The following is a 21,258-nucleotide window of genomic DNA, read 5'->3' as shown; positions in this document are numbered from 1 at the left end:
GGGCAGGTTGCTCAGGTCTCTTGTCTTGTTTTGTGTTGTACGCATATGCACTTGCTTTGTTGTTTTTCCTGTGAATACTTCAGTTAACGTTCTGGATTTACCCTCATCTCTGCCTGCTGTGTTTCTCTGTGCCTGGGTCCGAGTTCGTACTAGAGTTATTGTCACAGTAGACCTGAGCCAAAAATGGACCCAGCAGAGATTTCTCCATCATCCGAGGGACACTTCGAGCTCCACCACTTGTGGTCGGCTCTCACTCACCATGGAATGCCACTCATTAAGCTGGCCCCTCTGTTGTCGGTCACTGCGCTGGATGGTCAAACCATAGGGTCTGGGAAGGTGAAGCAACTCACCATGCCTATTCAGCTACAAGTTCTGGATGACCATGTGGAGCTTAACCAGTTTCATCTGGTGGACTGTCCTGAGCTTCCCCTGGTTCTTGGACATCCGTGGCTTTCCACGCATAATCCTCAGATTGACTGAGATGGAATCCTTCATGCCAGTTCACCTGCCAGCAACTCTCTCCAGACCTTTCCGATCCTGATCATCTGGAGAATTTTGACTCTCCTGTGCCTCCGTCTGGGAGTAACAAGCCTGAACATTCCCGCATACCTCGGGATTACTGAGATTAGGGTCAGGCCTTCAGCAAACAAAGGGCCAGCAAACTACCTCCTCACAAGCCCTACGATCGTGCCATCAACCTCCTGCGTCCAGGCCAGATGGTCTGGCTGTCTCCTAGGGACCTGCCTCTACGCATGGAGTCTTGGAAGTTTGCACACTGGTACGTTGGGCCATTCAAGTTTCTACGGCGCATCAATCCAGTGGCCTACCGTCTTCATCCCACGTCTCCAGACTCAAGCCTGTGGTATCCAGTCCTCTTGTTCCGGCCACCCGGCCTCCACCTCGGCCTTGCATGATAGTGGGACAGCCAGCCTACACGGTGGGATGCATCCTCTCCAGTCATCAGATCCGGCGGGGGACTCAGTATCTTGTGGACTGGGAGGGATACGGCCCTGAGGAACAGTCCTGGGTTCTGTCCCGGGACAGTTTGGACCCCGGACTCATTCGGGACTTCCGCCGACGTCCAGCTACCTCTGGTGGAACGTCGAAAGCCGTTCCTTGGGGCGGGGGTGGGGGGGTCGGGGGTCCTGTCACAGGTTAGAGGTCATCATGGAGTGTTATCTGGGAGGGAGCCACTGGATGGCATCCTTATGTTTCTAGTGTCCAAGTGAGCCTGATTGGGATTATTGGGTTCACCTGGTTTAGGATTATTTAGGTTCCTGTATGGAACTGAGCCGGTTGCTCAGGTCTCTTGTCTTGTTTTGTGTTGTACGCATATGAACTTGCTTTGTTGTTTTTCCTGTGAATACTTCAGTTAACGTTCTGGATTTACCTTCATCTCTGCCTGCTGTGTTACTCTGCACCTGATAACGCGTTAATGGTTACATTTTTAATGCTGTAGATTTGTTTGATGCCATTAACGCATTTGCTTAATTCAAGCCCTGGCAGACGATGTGCTAGCTTGCTCCTTGTATGAATGATTGATGGAGAATGCTAGTAAGGGCCTTTTAAATTTCAATTTCAAATCACTCCCAGATGGCACTATGTGTAAAACCAAAGTAATTCGCATCTACTGCAAGGCAGAAATAGTTTATTACCGACGTTATGGGGGGTTTTCATTGTTATTTACAAGCAAAATATAGTGTTGAGGCCGGCAATACAAGTAACGTTGTTAGTAGCAATGGAGGACATCTTCGGCAGGCTAAGCTAGAAGAGTGTGCACGCGGGAGGCCTATAGACAAGCAGCAAGCTAACACAAGCATGGATAGCAACAGCTTGCAGGCCAGTCCACATTGTGGAGAACGAAGGCATGAGGGGTTATCATACGGATAGCGTCGAACGACTCAACGTATGAGTTATCCTCGAGAGCCACTGTTGTTACAAAAATACACTAGCTGTTGTCATGTTTTGTCTTATATTGTCTTGTCATTTTGCTTTCCCTTCTGTTCGTTTCCCCCTGCTGGTCTTATTAGGTTCGTTCCCTTTTTTCTCTCTCCCTCCCTCTCTCTCCTCTCTCTATCGTTCCGTTCCTGCTCCCAGCTGTTCCTATTCTCCTACTCAATCATCTAGTCTTTTCACACCTGTTCCCTATCTTGCCCTCTGATTAGAGTCCCTATTTCTCCCCTTGTTTTCCGTTTCTGTCCTGTCGGATCCTTGTATTATGTTCGCCGTGCTGTGTCTTTGTCTCGCCCTGTCGTGCCTTGTTTCCCTCAGATGCTGCGTGTGAGCAGGTGTCTGAGTCTGCTACGGTCGGTGCCTTCCCGAGGCAACCTACAGTTAATGGTCGAGTCTCCAGTCTGTCCTCGTCACTACGAGTGGAATTAAGTTTTTTATGTTTTGTTTTCTGCTCTGATTGTCCAGGAGTATTGCCTATTTCCTTTACTGGAATAAAGACTCTGTTTTCGCCAAGTCGCTTTTGGGTCCTCATTCACCTGCATAACAGAAGGATCCGACCAAGAATGGACCCAGCGACTATGGATTCTCTCTACTCTACTCTCGAGTTCCAGGGAGCGATGCTCGGCAGACACGAGCAGGAATTGTCTGCTGCTCGGCATGCCATTGAGACCCTGGCCGCTCAGGTCTCCGACCTCTCAGGACAGTATCAGAGTCTTCGTCTCGTGCCACCAGCTACTTCCGGGTCTTCCGAGTCTCCGGAACCTAGGGTTAATAACCCACCATGTTATTCTGGGCAGCCCACTGAGTGCCGCTCCTTTCTCACCCAGTGTGATATAGTGTTCTCTCTCCAACCCAACACATACTCAAGAGAGAGAGCTCGGATTGCCTACGTCATATCACTCCTTACTGGTCGGGCTCGGCAGTGGGGCACAGCTATCTGGGAGGCAAGCGCTGAGTGTACTAACGATTATCTGAACTTTAAAGAGGAGATGATAAGGGTTTTTGATCGTTCTGTTTTTGGGAAAGAAGCTTCCTGGTCCCTGTCTTCCCTATGTCAAGGTAATCGATCCATAACGGATTACTCTATAGAATTTCGCACTCTTGCTGCCTCCAGTAACTGGAACGAGCAGGCGTTGCTCGCTCGTTTTCTGGAGGGACTCCACGCTAAGGTTAAGGATGAGATTCTCTCTCGGGAGATTCCATCCAGCGTGGATTCTCTGATTGAACTCGCTATTCGCATTGAAAGACGGGTAGATCTTCGTCACCGAGCTCATAGAAGAGAGCTCGCGTTAACTGTGTCCCCCCTCTCTCCGACACTACCATCTTTCCCCACTGACTCAGGTGTTGAGCCCATGCAGCTGGGGGGTATTCGCATTTCGACTAAGGAGAGGGAACGGAGAATCACCAACCGCCTCTGTCTCTATTGCGGTTCCGCTGGTCATTTTGTCATTTCATGTCCAGTTAAAGGCCAGAGCTCATCAGTAAGCGGGGGGCGACTGATAAGCGCTACTAGACGGTCCTCTCCGTCAAGTACCTGTACTACCTTACCGGTCCATCTACGCTGGACCGGATCGGCAGCTTCCTGCAGTGCATTAATAGACTCTGGGGCTGAGGGCTGTTTTATGGACGAAGCCTGGGCTCGGGAACATGACATTCCTCTCAGACAGTTAGGGGAGCCCACGGTCATGTTCGCCTTGGATGGTAGTCCTCTCCCCAGTATATTATATGAAACACTACCTTTAACCCTCACTGTATCTGGTAACCATAGTGAGACCATTTCTTTTTGATTTTTTGTTCACCTTTTACACCTGTTGTTTTGGGTCATCCCTGGCTAGTGTGTCATAATCCTTCTTTTGATTGGTCTAGTAATTCTATCCTTTCCTGGAACGTTTCTTGTCATGTGAAGTGTTTAATGTCTGCTATTCCTCCTGTTTCTTCTGCTCACTCTTCACAGGAGGAACCTGGTGATTTGACAGGAGTGCCGGAGGAATATCATGGTCTGCGCACGGTCTTCAGTCGGTCCAGAACCAACTCCCTTCCTCCTCACCGGTCGTATGATTGTTGTTCTGATCTCCTCAAGAAGCGTTTTGCATCCGCTCCTATCCTTGTTGCACCTGACGTCACTAAACAGTTTATTGTCGAGGTTGACGCGTCGGGGGTGGGCGTGGGAGCCATTCTGTCCCAGCGCTCCGATACTGACGATGGGGTCCACCCTTGCGCGTATTTTCTCATCGCCTGTCACCGTCGGAACGTAACTATGATGTGGCTAACCGCGAACTGCTCGCCATCCGTTTAGCCCTAGGCAAATGGCGACAGTGGTTGGAGGGGGCGACCGTTCCTTTTGTCGTTTGGACTGACCAAAGGAACCTTGAGTACATCCGTTCTGCCAAACGACTGAATGCGCGTCATGCTCGTTGGGCGTTGTTTTTCGCTCGTTTCGAGTTCGTTATTTCTTATTGCCCGGGAACTAAGAACACCAAGCCTCATGCTTTATCCCGTCTCTTTAGTTCTTCTGTGGCTTCTACCGATCCCGAGGGGATCCTTCCTGTTGGGCGTGTTGTCGGGTTGACTGTCTGGGGAATTGAGAGACAGGTTAAGCAAGCACTCACTCACACTCCGTCGCCGCGTGCTTGTCCTAGTAACCTTCTTTTCGTTCCTGTCTCTACTCGTCTGGCTGTTCTTCAGTGGGCGCACTCTGCCAAGTTAGCTGGCCACCCCGGCGTTCGGGGTACGCTTGCTTCTATTCGCCAGCGGTTTTGGTGGCCTACTCAGGAGCGTGACACGCGCCGTTTCGTGGCTGCTTGTTCGGACTGCGCGCAGAATAAGTCTGGTAATTTTTTTTCTGCTTCTGCTCCTGGTCTTGCTGGGTCTCAGTCTGTTCCCTGCCACCGCATCTCTCCTGGTCTTGTTCCTGCCCTTGCTGTGTCTCAGTCTGTCCCTAGTTGTTACTCTCCTGGCCTGTTTGGTCCTGTTTGCTCTAAAGCTTTCAGTTCTCTACCCGTGTCTCATTTTTTTTTAGAGTAGTACCCTAGTTTCCCTTTTTATCGTTTTCCGTTACGGTCCTGAGGAGTTGGGTTCTTTCTCGGGACGTGCTGGACCGTTTGTGATCTATGATTTCCTCCGTTGCCGCCAGTGTTCCTCCTCGAGTGCGCCAGGAGGCGCTCGGTGAGTGGGGGGGTACTGTCATGTTTTGTCTTATATTGTCTTGTCATTTTGCTTTCCCTTCTGTTCGTTTCCCCCTGCTGGTCTTATTAGGTTCGTTCCCTTTTTTCTCTCTCCCTCCCTCTCTCTCCTCTCTCTATCGTTCCGTTCCTGCTCCCAGCTGTTCCTATTCTCCTACTCAATCATCTAGTCTTTTCACACCTGTTCCCTATCTTGCCCTCTGATTAGAGTCCCTATTTCTCCCCTTGTTTTCCGTTTCTGTCCTGTCGGATCCTTGTATTATGTTCGCCGTGCTGTGTCTTTGTCTCGCCCTGTCGTGTCTTGTTTCCCTCAGATGCTGCGTGTGAGCAGGTGTCTGAGTCTGCTACGGTCGGTGCCTTCTCGAGGCAACCTACAGTTAATGGTCGAGTCTCCAGTCTGTCCTCGTCACTACGAGTGGAATTAAGTTTTTTATGTTTTGTTTTCTGCTCTGATTGTCCAGGAGTATTGCCTATTTCCTTTACTGGAATAAAGACTCTGTTTTCGCCAAGTCGCTTTTGGGTCCTCATTCACCTGCATAACAGCTGTAATGAAAGCGTGAGGGCTACAAAAAAGCAGAGGAGTTGAAACATACAACAGCTATTGCTCTCACGGGAGACCACTGGACTTCAGTCAGTCACCATAACTACCTTGGGGTGACTGCGCACCACATCGAAGAAAACTGGAAACTGCATTAACACGCTCTGGCCTTAATGAATCTCTTGGAACTACCCATCCCAGATCCGGGAGAATTGTCAGCAACTACACTAATTAGCATAGCGCGACGGTCAGTAATCTTACTAGAAAATATTCATATTCATGAAATCACAAGTGAAATATAGCGAAACACAGCTTAGCCTTTTGTTAATCACCCTGTCGTCTCAGATTTGGAAATCATGCTTTACAGCGATAGCAAGACAAGCGTTTGTGTAAGTTTATCGATAGCCTAGCATAGCATTATGTCCAGCTAGCAGCAGGAAGCTAGGTCACGAAAATCAGAAAAGCAATCAAATTAACCGTTTTCCTTTGATGATCTTCGGCTGTTTTCACTGACGAGACTCCCTGTTAGACAGCAAATGTTCCTTTTGTTCCATGAAGATTATTTTTATACCCAAAATACCTCAGTTTGTTTGTCACATTATGTACAGAAATTCACCAGAAATAGCGGTCACGACAACGCCGGGAAAAAAAAAATCCAAATTATATCCATAATATCAACAGAAACATGGCAAACGTTTTTTATAATCAATCCTCAAGGTGTTTTTCAAATATCTATTTGATAATATATCAACCGGGACAGTTGGCTTTTCAGTAGGACTGGCAGGAAAAAGGGCTACCTCTCTTTTACGTAAGAATCACTCTGAGAGCCATCAGCTGGCCACTTACGCAATGTGGTCTTTTACGCTCTTCAACATAAAGGCGTGAAACTAGGTCTAAAGGCTGTAGACACCTCAGGGAAGACGTAGAAAAGGGAATCTGGGTGATATCCCTTTAAAAGGAGGATAGTTATGCAAAGTAACAGAAGGGTTTCAAAATAAGAGGCACTTCCTGATTGGATTTTCCTCAGGGTTTCGCCTGCAATATCAGTTCTGCTATACTCACAGACAATATTTTTACAGTTTTGGAAACGTTAGAGTGTTTCTATCATAAACTGTCAATTATATGCATATTCTAGCATCCGGTCCTGAGAAATAGGCCGTTTACTTTGGGAACGTTATTTTTCCAAAAATAAAAATAGTGACCGCTAGCTTCAAGAAGGTTTTATGAAGACAGAAGAGAAGCACTATGCTGAAAAGTTCGCCGGGCATTTCATGGATCTAGCAAAGCAGTGGAACACTTAAAACAAAGTTACCACGTGTTACCACGGAACAAGATTGCAGCTGCAAAACATCTGCGTATTGAACACCTGCCCTGCACAGCGCAAAGTCTCCAAAGGTCCATCAGTGTCCCTACAGAACAGCGGGTCCGACAATGCCCTTGCCAAATGCCGAAAAATTATTGGCCATTTCAAACACAGCCCAACAAACGCTGCAGAGCTAGGACAACATCAAGTTGCAAAATAAGGAGTCACTTGCACAAGATGTCACAACTGTCACGACTGAAGGTGGCTCCTCTCCCTATTCAGGCGGTGCTCGGCGGTCGTCGTCGCCGGCCTACTCGCTGCCACCGATCCATTTTTCCTTTTCGTTTGTGTCTGTCTGTTTTTGTCTTTACACTTGTGTCCTATTAGTTTATTTCGGTGGGTTTATTAACCTACGCTGCCTGCTATTCTTTGTGCGGGATTATTTACTGTTGTTGCTATGTTAGGGGTGCGTGTTTGCGCCACTGGGTTTTCTTTCTCACGGTCGTTGTACTGGTTTGGACTGTAATTAGAAGTAGAGGTTACTCCTCCTTGTTTTGTGTTTATTCTCCGTGTGTGGCGACTTCATTTGGGCATGTTCCTCCACCTGTTGTTGTTGAGTTGGGGCTTCTAATAAACGATTGTGCTATTGGGACTTCCTTGCTCTCCTGCTCCTGACTACTGCACCTCCCTCCTCTTAGGAGGCAAGTAACAACAACAAGATGGAATTCCACTCTGGAAATGGTAAAGCTTGCCCATCGAAACCAACAACAACTGAGAGATGCTCTGGCCCAACATAAAATGAACATCACCATGCCAACCACAGCTGAACTGGAGAAACTGGAGGCACTACTAGAGCCCTGCAGTTTATATTCTCTATCTCACTATGTGTGTTATAATAATATATTGTGTGTGTAGGCGTGAGAGAGTGTGTGTGTGTGTGTGTGTGTGTGTGTGTGTGTGTGTGTGTGTGTGTGTGTGTGTGTGTGTGTGTGTGTGTGTGTGTGTGTGTGTGTGTGTGTGTGTGTGTGTGTGTGTGTGTGTGTGTGTGTGTGTGTGTGTAGGCAAGAGAGAGAGAGTGTGTGTGTGTGTGTGTGTGTGTGTGTGTGTGTGTGTGTGTGTGTGTGTGTGTGTGTGTGTGTGTGTGTGTGTGTGTGTGTGTGTGTGTGTGTGTGTGTGTGTGTGTGTGTGTGTGTGTGTGTGTGTGTGAGTGTGATTTTGAATAGCTTTTCATGCAGGTACTTGACTGAAATTCTGGGAGGAGAGAAGTACATTTCCTGCTCAGTGGTGTTGCCTGCTTTGTGTCATCTCCTTTGAGTGGTGGAGAGCTTGGATGATGACCATGCCATGGTAAGAGTCAGGCTAACATTCACAACAGAACTGGAGACACACAATGAAAACACGAACCTCACATGGCTGAAGATCGCCACAGCACTCGACCCAAGGTTTAAGGACCTGAAATGCCTTCCCAGAACTGAGAGGGGTGAGGTGTGGGCTTTGTTCAGCATCTTGCTGAAGGAAGAGAGGCCTGCACAGCAACCTGATAAAGCAACAGATTCAGAGCCAGCGATGAAGAAAGCTGCCCCTTTGTTGAGTTCTTCTGAGTCTGACTCTGATGAAGAGGAGGAGTCCATTGAGAAATGTTTGGAGCATTACGAAGCAGAGCCCATTTTCAACATGGAGGACTGTCCACTACAGTGGTGGTCACAGCATGCAGGGGCACACACCAGGCTGGCCTGCAATAAACAAAGGTACCTGGCAACTCGTGCCACATCAGTACCTTGTGAGAGGTTGTTTTCACTCTCTGGGCATATCGTACAGAAGAAGAGAGCAGCTTTATCATCTGAAAATGTCAACAGGCTTGTTTGTCTTTGCAACTGGCTCAGTGAAAAGACATAAGAGGAGGATTGAAGTGTATGGTCACAGGTTTATGTTCTGTAAAATTCATGACATTGTTGGACAAGTTTATGCTCTGTATCGATAGAGCTAATTGTTTTTTTTCTTATAGACAACCCTCCAATCACTAATGGGGAGAACAATCATTTAGAATGGCTGAAGCTTTAACTGTGTGTGTGTGTGTGTGTGTGTGTGTGTGTGTGTGTGTGTGTGTGTGTGTGTGTGTGTGTGTGTGTGTGTGTGTGTGTGTGTGTGTGTGTGTGTGTGTGTGTGTGTGTGTGTGTGTGTGTGTGTGTGTGTGTGTGAGAGAGAATTTATGATGGAGCATTAGTGACCTACTGGGAGCATTAGTAAGTTACAGGACTTTTGTATTGCTTAACATTGCTTAACTTGTTTATGGTGAATATGCCATTAAAAACATTTAATCAGAATATTTTTGTGTTTCAGTCCCTACATGCCTATAACGCAATACACTGCTTTTTGAAAATATTTGAGCAAATATAAAAATGTGTGATTAATCGCAATTAATCACGTTAAATTCTATAGTTAATTATTTAATCATTTGATAACCCTAAAAAAATAAGTATGGAAGATTGGAAGATGCAGACAATTACATTGATGGAATCTACAATCTATCTGTAATATTAAAGCTGATCTACTCCCTAAAAAATGCTAAAATTCACAGCAAGCTACTTAATTGTTACCCAGAAATGATTTGATCTTGAAATAAAAACATCTGCATTGGAGCTTTAAAACAATTGTTTAGTTTCAAAGCTAAACAGTAAGCCAATGGCCCTGTGCATGGTCTCACTTTCAACTCACGAGGGAAAAATCCCTGACAGGATGTTTAGGTTTCAGTGACACATTTCCTGTGTATTGAGGTTATAGCCTGATTTGTAGACACCCAATGCATTCACACAGGCTGTAGTTCACCATGTAGTAACACTATGCAGCTGATGGATCTACATATGTGCTATGTGAACACATCTCTAGTGAATGGTTGAATGAGAGAGAGAGACAAGAGAGAGAGTGATTGTTGAGGACACAGACCTGACTGGGAGCTGCTACTGGAGCTGCCATGAGAGGACATGGACTTCCCACCCTTCTCCGCAGGAGACTGAGGGGCCCCACTGGACAGCAGAGAAAGAGAGAGAAGAGTGAGAGAAAGAGAAGAGTGAGAGAAGAGTGAGAGAAAGTGAGTGAGAACGAGAGAGAGCGGGAGAGGGAAAGTGAAAGAGAGAAAAAGTGAGAGAGGCAGATGACAAGAATCAGGCACACACACAATGTCATGCTCTATACTTCAAATGGTGTCTCAGAGATATATCATGTTCTGTCATGGGTCCTGTCAAAGCTGACTATGGATTATCCACCCTGTAACTGGTAGTACTGCTCACTGCTCACTGACACTGAATGATGTGTGATGTGGTAACAAACGTACCTCAACCCTGTCCGGTGATGATTCATCAGCTCTTTGCAATATGATTTGGATGTTGTACGCTCCGGAACCTTCAAAAAGATCATTTTGACATGTGAGGGTACAGTATACAGTGGAGTAAAGTACTTAAGTACAAAAATTTAAAAGTACTACTGAATATGTTTTTTGGGGGTATCGGGACTTTACTATTCATATTTTTGATCAACTTTTACTTTTACTTCACTACATTCCTGAACAAAATGAAGTACCTTTTATTCCTTACATTCTCCTCAGAATACCTTTTATTCCTTACATTCTCCTCATTCACCCAAAAGTACTCGTTACATTTTGAATGCTTAGCAGGACAGGAAAATGGTCTAATTCAAACACTCATCAAGAAAACATCCCTGGTCATCCCTACTGCCTCTGATCTGGCGGACTCCCTAAACACATGCTTTATTTGTAAATTATGTCTAAGCGTTGGAGAGTGCACCTGGCTATCCATAAATGTATAAATAAATGACAAATGGTGCTTAATATAAGGAATTTGAAATTAATTCATACTTTTGATACTTAAGTATATTTTAGCAACTACATTTACTTTTGATTTACGGTTGATTTTTACACAAGTAGGATTTTACTAGGTGACTTTCACCTTTACTTGAGTCATTTTCTATTAAGGTATCTTTACTTTTACTCAAGTATGGCAATTGGGTACTTTTTCCACAACTGACAGTATATGCCTGACTACCTTGCACAAAGCATCACAACATTAGGACATATTAGGACATTCTGAAACACTGCATGCTCTGTGGGGACTCCAGAAATGTGTAACTGATCCTAACCGCCAACCTGGACTGTATCATTTACTATAGAGGATGTGGATACCAACTTTAGGAGAACACACGAGGAGAAGCCTGTGAAGCAAGCAATCGGGTCTTGTGTTTATTCTTTCTCAATGTTGTCCCCAACAGCTGTCAACATTTTCACCTTTTTCTCATGTCATATCATCACACAAGAGGAAAGGAAGACAACACCCATTGAAAGAGGAAATCGTTCTGAAAACCAAACTCCCTTTAACTACTGACATCCCTTCAACAGGGCTTACTGGCAGCTGCATGTCCCTGCGTTTCTCACGTATGTTTTTCAAATTATTTCTGTGATGAATGCAACAAGAAAACTTGTAAGCAATTAAAGCACATCAACTCCATATTCCCATATCAAGCAGTAACAAAACACTAGAGTGCTGTATCCTAAGGATACACATCTCTGCTTTTATTAGAGGAACTAGAGATATGTTTCTGGAAACAGAATGTGTATCACATCGTTGAATGAGTTTGTTGTTCGTCAGCGGTGCCATAGGAAGCTTGAGGGCACTGCCACATTCCTCTTCCTTTATGTTGACATGACTAACATCACCAAAAACAACAACTACAAACCTCCCTGAAAGATAACACACACATGGTGTTATACACATACACACATGGGGTCTCACCAGGCTCACACACACACAGACATACCACAGAAACCCAAACACAAATATACACACACATACTGTACAATACACTCACACCCATGCATGGGCTGACTCATATCCTGCAGTCCCTGGTTATATCCATAGGGTGGGCGGATTAAGGTTAATTAAATATTGTGTGGATGAAGGGTGGATGGGTGGTGGCTGTGTTGAAAAAAGAGAAAACAATGCATTAAAAATCCATAAATGTATAATTATTGTGCAATTCATATCTATAAGGCTACATGGAGGTTTTTCTTTCATTATTTTTTATCTGTCGTTAGTGTGTAGCCTAAGTTTAAGCTTAAGGGCCTAACAGTAGCGTGGCAAATACACACCAATTGCCAAATGCTTTCGGGAACTTGGGCATAAAAGGATATCTTCCATCCACGGAGGGAAAAAGGACAATGCCAGAGTTAAATTCAATAAGGGCAAGATTCAGTCTTAGGAAATTTAACCCTTGCTTACACATGCCATTCTTACGCACCTCTCACTAGTTGGTATCTGACTTACCTCATTAAGATGCGTAATGTGCTTTGCAGGCGTGGTTCCCTTGTGCACGCTGAATGCATTTAATTCAACCACTGAAAACCCTCCCACTTGCTGGCCAAAGATTTTCCATAGAGTTTTCATTCAATAGGATTTTCAGTACATTTACGTTAAACCATCCATTTAAACATGGGTGTATATTTAATTAGTTAGACTAGATTTGAATTAATTAGACACAATAGATTACATCGAGAGAACGGGTTCAAAATATAGATATCAATGAAGGAAAGCCACCTATTCATCTCCGTTTCAGCACCAACTGGTAGATTTAAAAATACTCTTGATTTGTAGATTATTTAGGCACATTCTGGGGTTATGAAAGTGTGTATGAATCATAAAAAAACATGTTTTGAGAGCTTTTACGCACAAAATATAATAATGGATGAAAAAATACAATGTATTGATTCATCCCGAAAGTTGTCATATTCAAGTTCAATCCATGAAATACTGCAAGGTTAAAAAAGTGCACAATAAAATAGTCCTATAAATCAACACTAATCCTCACTAATCATGGAACTGTATGACAACAGTTTTATAATGATTTAAATAGGCTACATGTCCAAAATGATTAATGCTAGCGACCCTCATCAACTACATGGACATGACAAAGGAAAGAAAGGTAAACCAAATGGAATGATGCAAAATGTAGTCTACAAATTGAAGACAACTAACACCGAAGTGACAGTTAGAAATGTATTTGGGTATTACTGACCGTGACTCCCCATAGTGGCTAATATTTTTAACATGATACAAATTGTCAAATAAAACATTTAAAAACACTTACATTAACTTGGCAGGTTCCCAAGCTAGCACAGTGGATCTGGGCCAATTCCGGCTGAGAGTCGGGACACTCGGCTAAGTGTCAGACTCAGCCGAAGTCATGTGGCCTGAGTCTGGGTCGCCTTAGGCTGTATTACTTATGGCTAGGATGCGGGAATTGAGCTTAGGCTGATTCCGGTGTGAGTTATCTGGCCCAAATGTATTACTTGGGTCGATTGGGGCTACTCTCTGGCAGATGATTACACAGGCTGCTTTGTCACACCCTGACCTTAGTTATCTTCGTTTTCTTTATTATTTTGGTTAGGTCAGGGTGTGACGGTATGTGTAGGTCTATGGTGGCCTGAATTGGTTCCCAATCAGACAGCTGTTTATCGTTGTCTCTGATTGGGGATCCTATTTAGGTTGCCATTTTCCATTTTGGTTTTGTGGGTTATTGTCTATGTGTAGTTGCATGTCAGCACTCAGTTATTTATAGCTTCACGTTCGTTTTGTTACGAAGTGTTCTTCGTTTGAATAAAATAAGAATGTATTCTAATCACGCTGCGCCTTGGTCTCCTCGTTATGGCGAACGTGAGAGAATAACCCACCAAACCAGGACCAAGCAGCGTGAAAAGGAGGAACAGCGCTTAATGGGGAAATGGACCTGGGAGGAGATATTAGATGGAGCAGGACCCTGGACACAGGAAAGCAGCGAAAGTGGAACGACAATACTGCAAGGATAAATACCGGAGAATAGAGGAACAGCAACGATATGAAGGTACACGGCTAGCACGGAAGCCCGAGAGGCAGCCCCAATAATTTTTTTGGGGGGGCACACGAGGCGATTGCATGAGTCAGGTCGGAGACCTGAGCCTACCCCTCGTGCTTACTGTGGGGAGCGTGTTACTGGTCAGGCACCGTGTTATGCGGTAGAGAGCACGGTGTCTCCAGTGCACTATTCTAGCCCGCTGCACTCTATTCCAGCTCCTCGCATTGGCCGGGCTAGAATGGGCATCCAGCCAGGAAGGAGGGTGCAGGCTCAGCGCTCCTAGTCTCCAGTATACCTCTTTGGACCAGGATATCCTGCGCCGGCTCTGTGTACTGTGTCTCCGGTGAGTCTGCACAGCCTTGTGCGTCCTGTGCCAGTGCCCTGCAAATGCAAAAAATAAACATCCAGCCAGGAGGGGTTGTGTCAGCTCTACACTCCAGACCTCCAGTGCGCCTCCACAGTCCAGTACGTCCTGTGCCTGCTCCCCACACTCGCCCTGAGGTGTGTGTCACCAGCCCAGTACCACCAGTGCCGACACCACGCACCAGGCTTCCAGTGCGCCTCCAGGGTCAAGTACGCCCTGTTCCTGCTCCTCGCACTTGCCCTGAGGTGTGTGTCCCCAGCCCAGTACCACCAGTGCCGGCACCACACACCAGGCCTATAGTGTGCCTCGGCAGTCAAGTACGCCCTGTTCCTCCTCCCCGCACTCGCCCTGAGGTGCGTGTCCCCAGCCCGGTACCACCAGTTCTCGCACCAGGCCTCCAGTGCGCCTCCCTGGTCCAGTAAGCCCTGTTCCTGCTCCTCGCACTCGCCCTGAGGTGCGTGTCCCCAGCCCGGTACCACCAGTGCCGGCACCACGCACCAGGCCTACAGTGCGCCTCGGCAGTCCAGAGCGTCTGGCGACAGTACCTAGTCCAGAGCGTCCTGGGACAGTACCTAGTCCAGAGCGTCCGGTGACAGTACCTAGTCCAGAGCATCCGGTGACAGTACCTAGTCCAGAGCATCCGGTGACAGTACCTAGTCCAGAGCATCCGGTGACAGTACCTAGTCCAGAGCGTCCGGTGACAGTACCTAGTCCAGAGCGTCCGGTGACAGTACCTAGTCCAGAGCGTCCGGTGACAGTACCTAGTCCAGAGCGTCCGGCGACAGTACCTAGTCCAGAGCGTCCGGCGACAGTACCTAGTCCAGAGCGTCCGGCGACAGTACCTAGTCCAGAGCGTCCGGTAACAGTACCTAGTCCAGAGCATCCGGTGACAGTACCTAGTCCAGAGCATCCGGTGACAGTACCTAGTCCAGAGCATCCGGTGACAGTACCTAGTCCAGAGCGTCCGGTGACAGTACCTAGTCCAGAGCGTCCGGTGACAGTACCTAGTCCAGAGCGTCCGGTGACAGTACCTAGTCCAGAGCGTCCGGTGACAGTACCTAGTCCAGAGCGTCCGGTGACAGTACCTAGTCCAGAGCGTCCGGTGACAGTACCTAGTCCAGAGCTTCCGGTGACAGTACCTAGTCCAGAGCGTCCGGCGACAGTACTTAGTCCAGAGCGTCCGGCGACAGTACCTAGTCCAGAGCGTCCGGCGACGGTCCCCAGTCCAGAACATCCGGCGATGATCCACGCAGCGAGCCAGCCCGGGGCCTACGGCGAGGATCCGCAGTCCAGAACATCTGACGATGATCCACGGGTCAGTGCTACAAGAGGGGACTCAGGGTAAAGAAGGAGGGCGGCGTCCAGAATCAGAGCCGTCACCGAGGTTAGATGCCCACCCAGACCGTCCCGTTTAGGTTTGCGGTCGGGAGTCCGCACCTTTGGGGGGGGTGGGGGGGTGTACTGTCACGCCCTGACCTTAGTTATTTTTGTTTTCTTTATTATTTTGGTTAGGTCAGGGTGTGACGAGGGTGGTATGTGTGTTTTTGGCTTGTCTAGGGTTTTTTGTATTTCTATGGGGTTTTGGTATGTATATGTAGGTCTATGGTGGCCTGAATTGGTTCCCAATCAGACAGCTGTTTATCGTTGTCTCTGATTGGGGATACTATTTCGGTTGCCATTTTCCATTTTGGTTTTGTGGGTTATTGTCTGTGTAGTTGCGTGTTATTGTCTGTGTAGTTGCATGTCAGCACTCAGTTATTTATAGCTTCACATTCGTTTTGTTTTGTTACAAAGTGTTCTTCGTTTGAATAAAAGAAGAATGTATTCCAATCACGCTGCGCCTTGTTCTCCTCATTATGACGAATGTGACATGCTATATATAATTAACATTTCATTACTTATTTTTCCATATTGCTCATTGTTTCTGTGATCAAAAAATACGATTAACGTTTCAATTAAACTCTTTAAGCGTCCTGTTTAAGTTGTATTTGAGTATTTTGATACTTTGTGCAAGGCCATTGATAAGCATTAAAAACTATGTGGCTGGAGTCTCCCGAGTGGCACAGCGGTCTAAGACACTGCATCGCAGTGCAAACTGCTTTGCTACAGATGCTAGTTTGATACCCGTGGCAGCCATGGCCCAGCGTTAGGGGCGGGTTTGACCAGTCGGGATGACCTTGTCCCAACGCGCTGTAGCGTCTCCTGTTTCCTCTGACATTTAAAAAAAATGCATAAAATATATAATAGTAATGTTTAAAATGACTCAATTGGGTAATTTTGTATACATTTATTTAAATTAGCATCGGGTGCTACCGGTAGACGGAAACCGCCTGATGTACTTGGGCCGATTCTGGGCAGTCATTCATTTGGATCCCGGGCTGAGTCCGATTCAATCAATTCCTGGCCCTCAGGAAGAGGGCCACTTCTGGGTCGATTCCTCATTGCTAGCTGGGTCGGCCCTACAGAAGCCTATAATGTTATCCACACAATTTATGAGGGCACACAATACAAATTCTGAATAATGTCACAGCTATTTATGGCTTACTTCACTGTGGAAATGGGACTGCAATACATGTCATGTGTGATATGATTTTCAATTTGTTTCCATGACAAGTTTCAACTTCGTCTCCAGGGATCATAAGGGAAAATGATCTAAATCAAGTGTCATTTATATTTACAATTCATTTATCCAAATGGATTACTCATTTACCTAGCTCTTATCAAGTTGTAAATTACAGTGCATGGAGAATGCTGTTACTGTATATCGGAAAAAATAAAGTAGAGTATTTTCCTACTTGGAACCGGTATGTTTTCTAGACCTTATTCATGGTTTCCTCACGCGTAAAAGTGGTGGAATTAAGTTAAGGTCAGAATACAGCGTATCTGTTGACACACCTCCGCCACACCTTCATTTATTCAATCTCCACCCAAAACAAATAGTAGGTGAATAGAATACTATTCTCATGCTTATATTCAAGTTCAGAATACGCATAGAGAGAGAAGCACATAAAAAGGGAATTTTAGGAACGTTTCACTCAGGTCGGAATTCCCCCCTTAGAGAAAGGCTGGGAAATGGAGAGTTGAAAATAAAGAGAAGGGAGGGCCAGAAAAGTAGTCTAATGTTTGGGAAAGATTTGGTGAAGTGGTAAAAGAGGATGTTAGCAGTGCTGGCTATGTTATGTGTGATGATTGTGAGGCACTACACAAATTTGATTCAATATGGAACTTCAATAGAACTGTACTGTTCAGATGGGTTAAATGGAATAGTAAGTGAAATCTGGACACTGACTGTCGGTCTATAACCTCTCACACAGCCTAATATATGATTAACTCCTGCAGAATTAAGCATTACTTTCAGTACAATCAGTGGTGACCTGTCATTTTGGGCAGGTGGGGCTCCACATTTTTTCTTTGGGGGGGGGCTAGCCTGTTTTGCATGTTATTTTGGCATTAATACGTATTACATATTAGTTTGAAATAAATGTAATATATATTTATATATTTCACTGAGTTAATAAAGCCACATACAAACATGGTCTCTTTTTTGTTTTCTTGAGTAAGGCAGCTCCAAAATGCACGTGTTGCAGCCTAGCTCAATGATTTCTGTGGTGGTTGGGGCAAGCCAGCAGAAAATACAGAGCGTTGCACCATGATTGGCTCAGTGTTCTGTCACTCATGGGGACACTACATCACCGCCAAGTCTAAGGGTAGACCTACATAATTCTAGCCACTTGGGTGCTGCCATAGAGTTACATTAGAACTGTCCATCCAAGACAGCTCAAGGACATTGGCCACAGATAAAATGACATCAAATCACGATATATGTACACTAGCTTGATTTGACTGATCATGTCAACATCATACTTTCCAAATCTTAGCTAGCAGTCATCATCATGAATCAAGTCAACAATCTACTGACAAATCCTTTTTAATCCTTGTCATATGAAGATAAATAATTACACACAGATGACAAAATTAGCCCACGAAGGACCGCCAAGCCACCTTCCTGTTCAAGTGAGCACAGCACACCAAGGTGAGTCCAAACATGTATTGTATGTTGCTGCATACATGATGTAATATGCCAGGGAGATATGTGACTGTAGCTAAGAAAGTATTACTAATTGTATGTTGTGTAGTAAGATGTTAGTAGTCTTTGTGCCTCACAATAATAATTTGGTCGATTTACCCCTCTTAATTTAGCCTACTGTTCTGACTTGGTGGTGCACATGCAGCCGGTATGATTTAGAGAAAAGAAATCATTGAATATTGTAAGAGCTTTAATTGTTTGCTTATATGCCCCCTTTATTTACCCTACGGTTCTGACTTGATGTACTGACTTTTATTCCCCAGGTTGTTGCTGCAAATGAGAACGTGTTCTCAGTCAATTTACCTGGTAAAATAACGGATAAACAGGGAGAACACTGTAAGAACGGTCCATGACTGAATTCTGTCGCTGTACATTTCAAAAGTGCTAAACAAATAGTTATATTGACTACGTCCATCCTAGCTCGCTCATTAATGTCTTAATCGAAATTACGGATTGCCTCTTATCCGCTTGTCATCCCCTTATGTCATAGTTTGTACATCTCAATTGTCATTTGAAATCACATTTGTTTAAGAAAGTCAGCCATATCAGCTATGTTTTTTTAAAAGGCAGTAAATGAGGCTGAATGAACTGTTTCACTGCCAGACAAGGCTCCGCTGATAGCCAGGTGTAGCAGTGGTAAGATGTTAGGACTCTGCTGTTGGGACAGCTTTATGTAGGGCCTAACAGTTTGTGGGCGTTATAGTGCAATTAATGTTTTGTTTAGTGCTGTGTTGTGTAGTGGCTTTTCTGGCATGCATCTCACTTAAATTGTTTTTGCCCCACCAAGATTTACATGCCAAAAGACTGTCTCTAAAGGTGCCAAATTTATCAGCATCATAAAAGGTGATAGCATTTCAACCACAATGCATCCAAGTCTAACTTAAATCTTACCAAAAACATGTTGGGTCATTTTAACAGCTTTTAATTTCCTTAAAACAGGTCAAACTGATGTCATTTGAAAATGTAGCAAGAAATTCTTTCCCATTTTTTTTGCCTATTGTATTCTCTTCCTGGTCCCTAAACGTCTTTGCTGAGTGAGAGAAGGAGAGGTGAAAGAGGCAAGAGAAACAAACTTTATTGATGTCAATTAAATTTAACCATTCATTGCATTGATGTATGCCATAATTCTGGTGAGCAGTTGTTTATTTAGACTAGGGCAACAGAAGATAAGCTGCATGTATTTAATTATAAACAAGTTGCTAACAAATAGCTAACAACAATGTCAAAAATTATAATCAGAAACATAGGCCTATCTAAAAAAGACCTGTCAAAAATAGTTCTGCCATCTCGGACTGTACTGCGTATTTTATATTTTTGGGGTTAGAGAAAAGACCATTTGCTCTTATTAAACTCGGCAGATAATTTTCCACCAATGGATGTCGATTGAACTCGTTTGACTGCTATGATAAAGCAATAAGGCACAGGGGTGTTCTTAAGCACTACACAATGCGAACTGCTTGGATACAACTTTTACAGATGCACAATCGAGAGCATCCTATCGGGCTGTATCACAGCCTGGTACGGCAACTGCACTGCCCCCAACCGCAAGGCTCTCCAAGGGGTGGTGTGGTCTGCACAATGCATCACCGGGTGTAAACTACGTGCCCTCCATGACACCTACAGCACTCGATGTCATAGGAAGGCTAAAAAGATCATCAAGAACAACAATCACCGAATCACTGCCTGTTCACACCGCTACCATCCAGAAGGCTAGGTCAGTACAGGTGCATCAAAGCTGGGACCGAGATACTGAAAAACAGCTTCTATCTCAAGGCCATCAGACTGCTAAACAGCCATCACTAACTCAGAGATGCTGCTGCCTACATTGAGACTCAATCACTGGACACTTTAATAAATGGATCACCAGTTACTTTATACAATGCACTCTAAATAATGCCACTTTAATAATGTTTATATATCTTACATCATTCATATCACATATGTATACTGTATTTTATACCATCTATTGCACCTTGCCTATGTCGCTCACCCATCGCTCATCCATATACTTACATGTACATATTCTCATTCACCCCTTTAGATTTGTGTGTATTAGATAGTTGTTGGGGAATTGTTAGATTACTTGTTAGATATTACTGCACTGTCGGAACTAGAAGCACAAGCATTTCGCTACATTCGCATTAACATCTGCTAACCATGTGTATCTGACAAATCAAATTTGATTTGCTATTATAAACTTGTTAGCAACGTAATTATAACATTAAAAATTAATATTTTGTTACAGATTAATAATATGTATAGGAACTGAATATTCTTGTCAACAACAGCAAGTGTTAATAAAAAATAAAGTTTTTACCCTGTAGCCTAATCTGACTACTGTTACCATCAATCTAATGTGTTGTAACAACTGATCTGCAATTTCGATAGAACATTGATAACGTCCGATTTAATTAACTAAACATGTCCATTAATAATTGCATAAAAACACAAATCTGCAAATTGTGGCATAAATTGATTTGCTATGACTCCAGTGATATCGTCATTTACACATATTTTCTATCAAATGGTAGCCTACAATGGCATATACATTAATAGGCTACTTGATGGCCAACAGAGGCAAATGTATAATTCTCCACAATTAGCCTAATGTCAGTTTCATTGAGAACTTTCCCCCATAAAAAGAATCACGTGAGGGAGTTCCATAACTTCCATTTACATTTACATTACATTTAAGTCATTTAGCAGACGCTCTTATCCAGAGCGACTTACAAATTGGTGCATTCACCTTATGACATTTACCATTTCCACCCGGGCAGCCCCAGAGATCCAAGAACTGAGCATGCATAAACCACCCTGCTTGATACCGTTTCCTTTAAGCAGTCAACAATAGAACACAGGTTAAACCACCTCCGAGCAGATTTATGTATTGTGCTCTAGTGCGCACAAAATCGTTTTCCAGTGCTTTGTCTGCAT

At 44.7% G+C, this 21,258-nt stretch overlaps 1 protein-coding gene across 6 annotated transcripts in view; it reads right to left on the bottom strand.

Annotated features, from left to right (window-relative positions):
• The window catches only part of LOC124011462 (mitogen-activated protein kinase kinase kinase kinase 4-like), a 140,407-nt gene that overhangs the window by 58,602 nt on the left and 60,547 nt on the right, over positions 1 to 21,258 (bottom strand). For all 6 annotated transcript variants that reach the window (XR_006834583.1, XM_046324876.1, XM_046324872.1 and 3 more), the window contains 2 exons: positions 10,308 to 10,375; positions 9,920 to 9,999 (listed from right to left, as the gene is read on the bottom strand). Coding sequence is in view for 5 of the 6 variants with exons in the window: in XM_046324876.1 (XP_046180832.1) it covers positions 9,920 to 9,999; positions 10,308 to 10,375 (148 nt within the window). In the remaining variant the exon portion in view is untranslated. The remainder of the gene's footprint in view (positions 1 to 9,919; positions 10,000 to 10,307; positions 10,376 to 21,258) is intronic.

The sequence above is a fragment of the Oncorhynchus gorbuscha genome, linkage group LG23 (genome assembly GCF_021184085.1).
Source record: "Oncorhynchus gorbuscha isolate QuinsamMale2020 ecotype Even-year linkage group LG23, OgorEven_v1.0, whole genome shotgun sequence".
Taxonomy (NCBI): Eukaryota; Metazoa; Chordata; class Actinopteri; order Salmoniformes; family Salmonidae; genus Oncorhynchus; species Oncorhynchus gorbuscha.
This window is presented reverse-complemented; position numbering and strand designations above follow the sequence as displayed.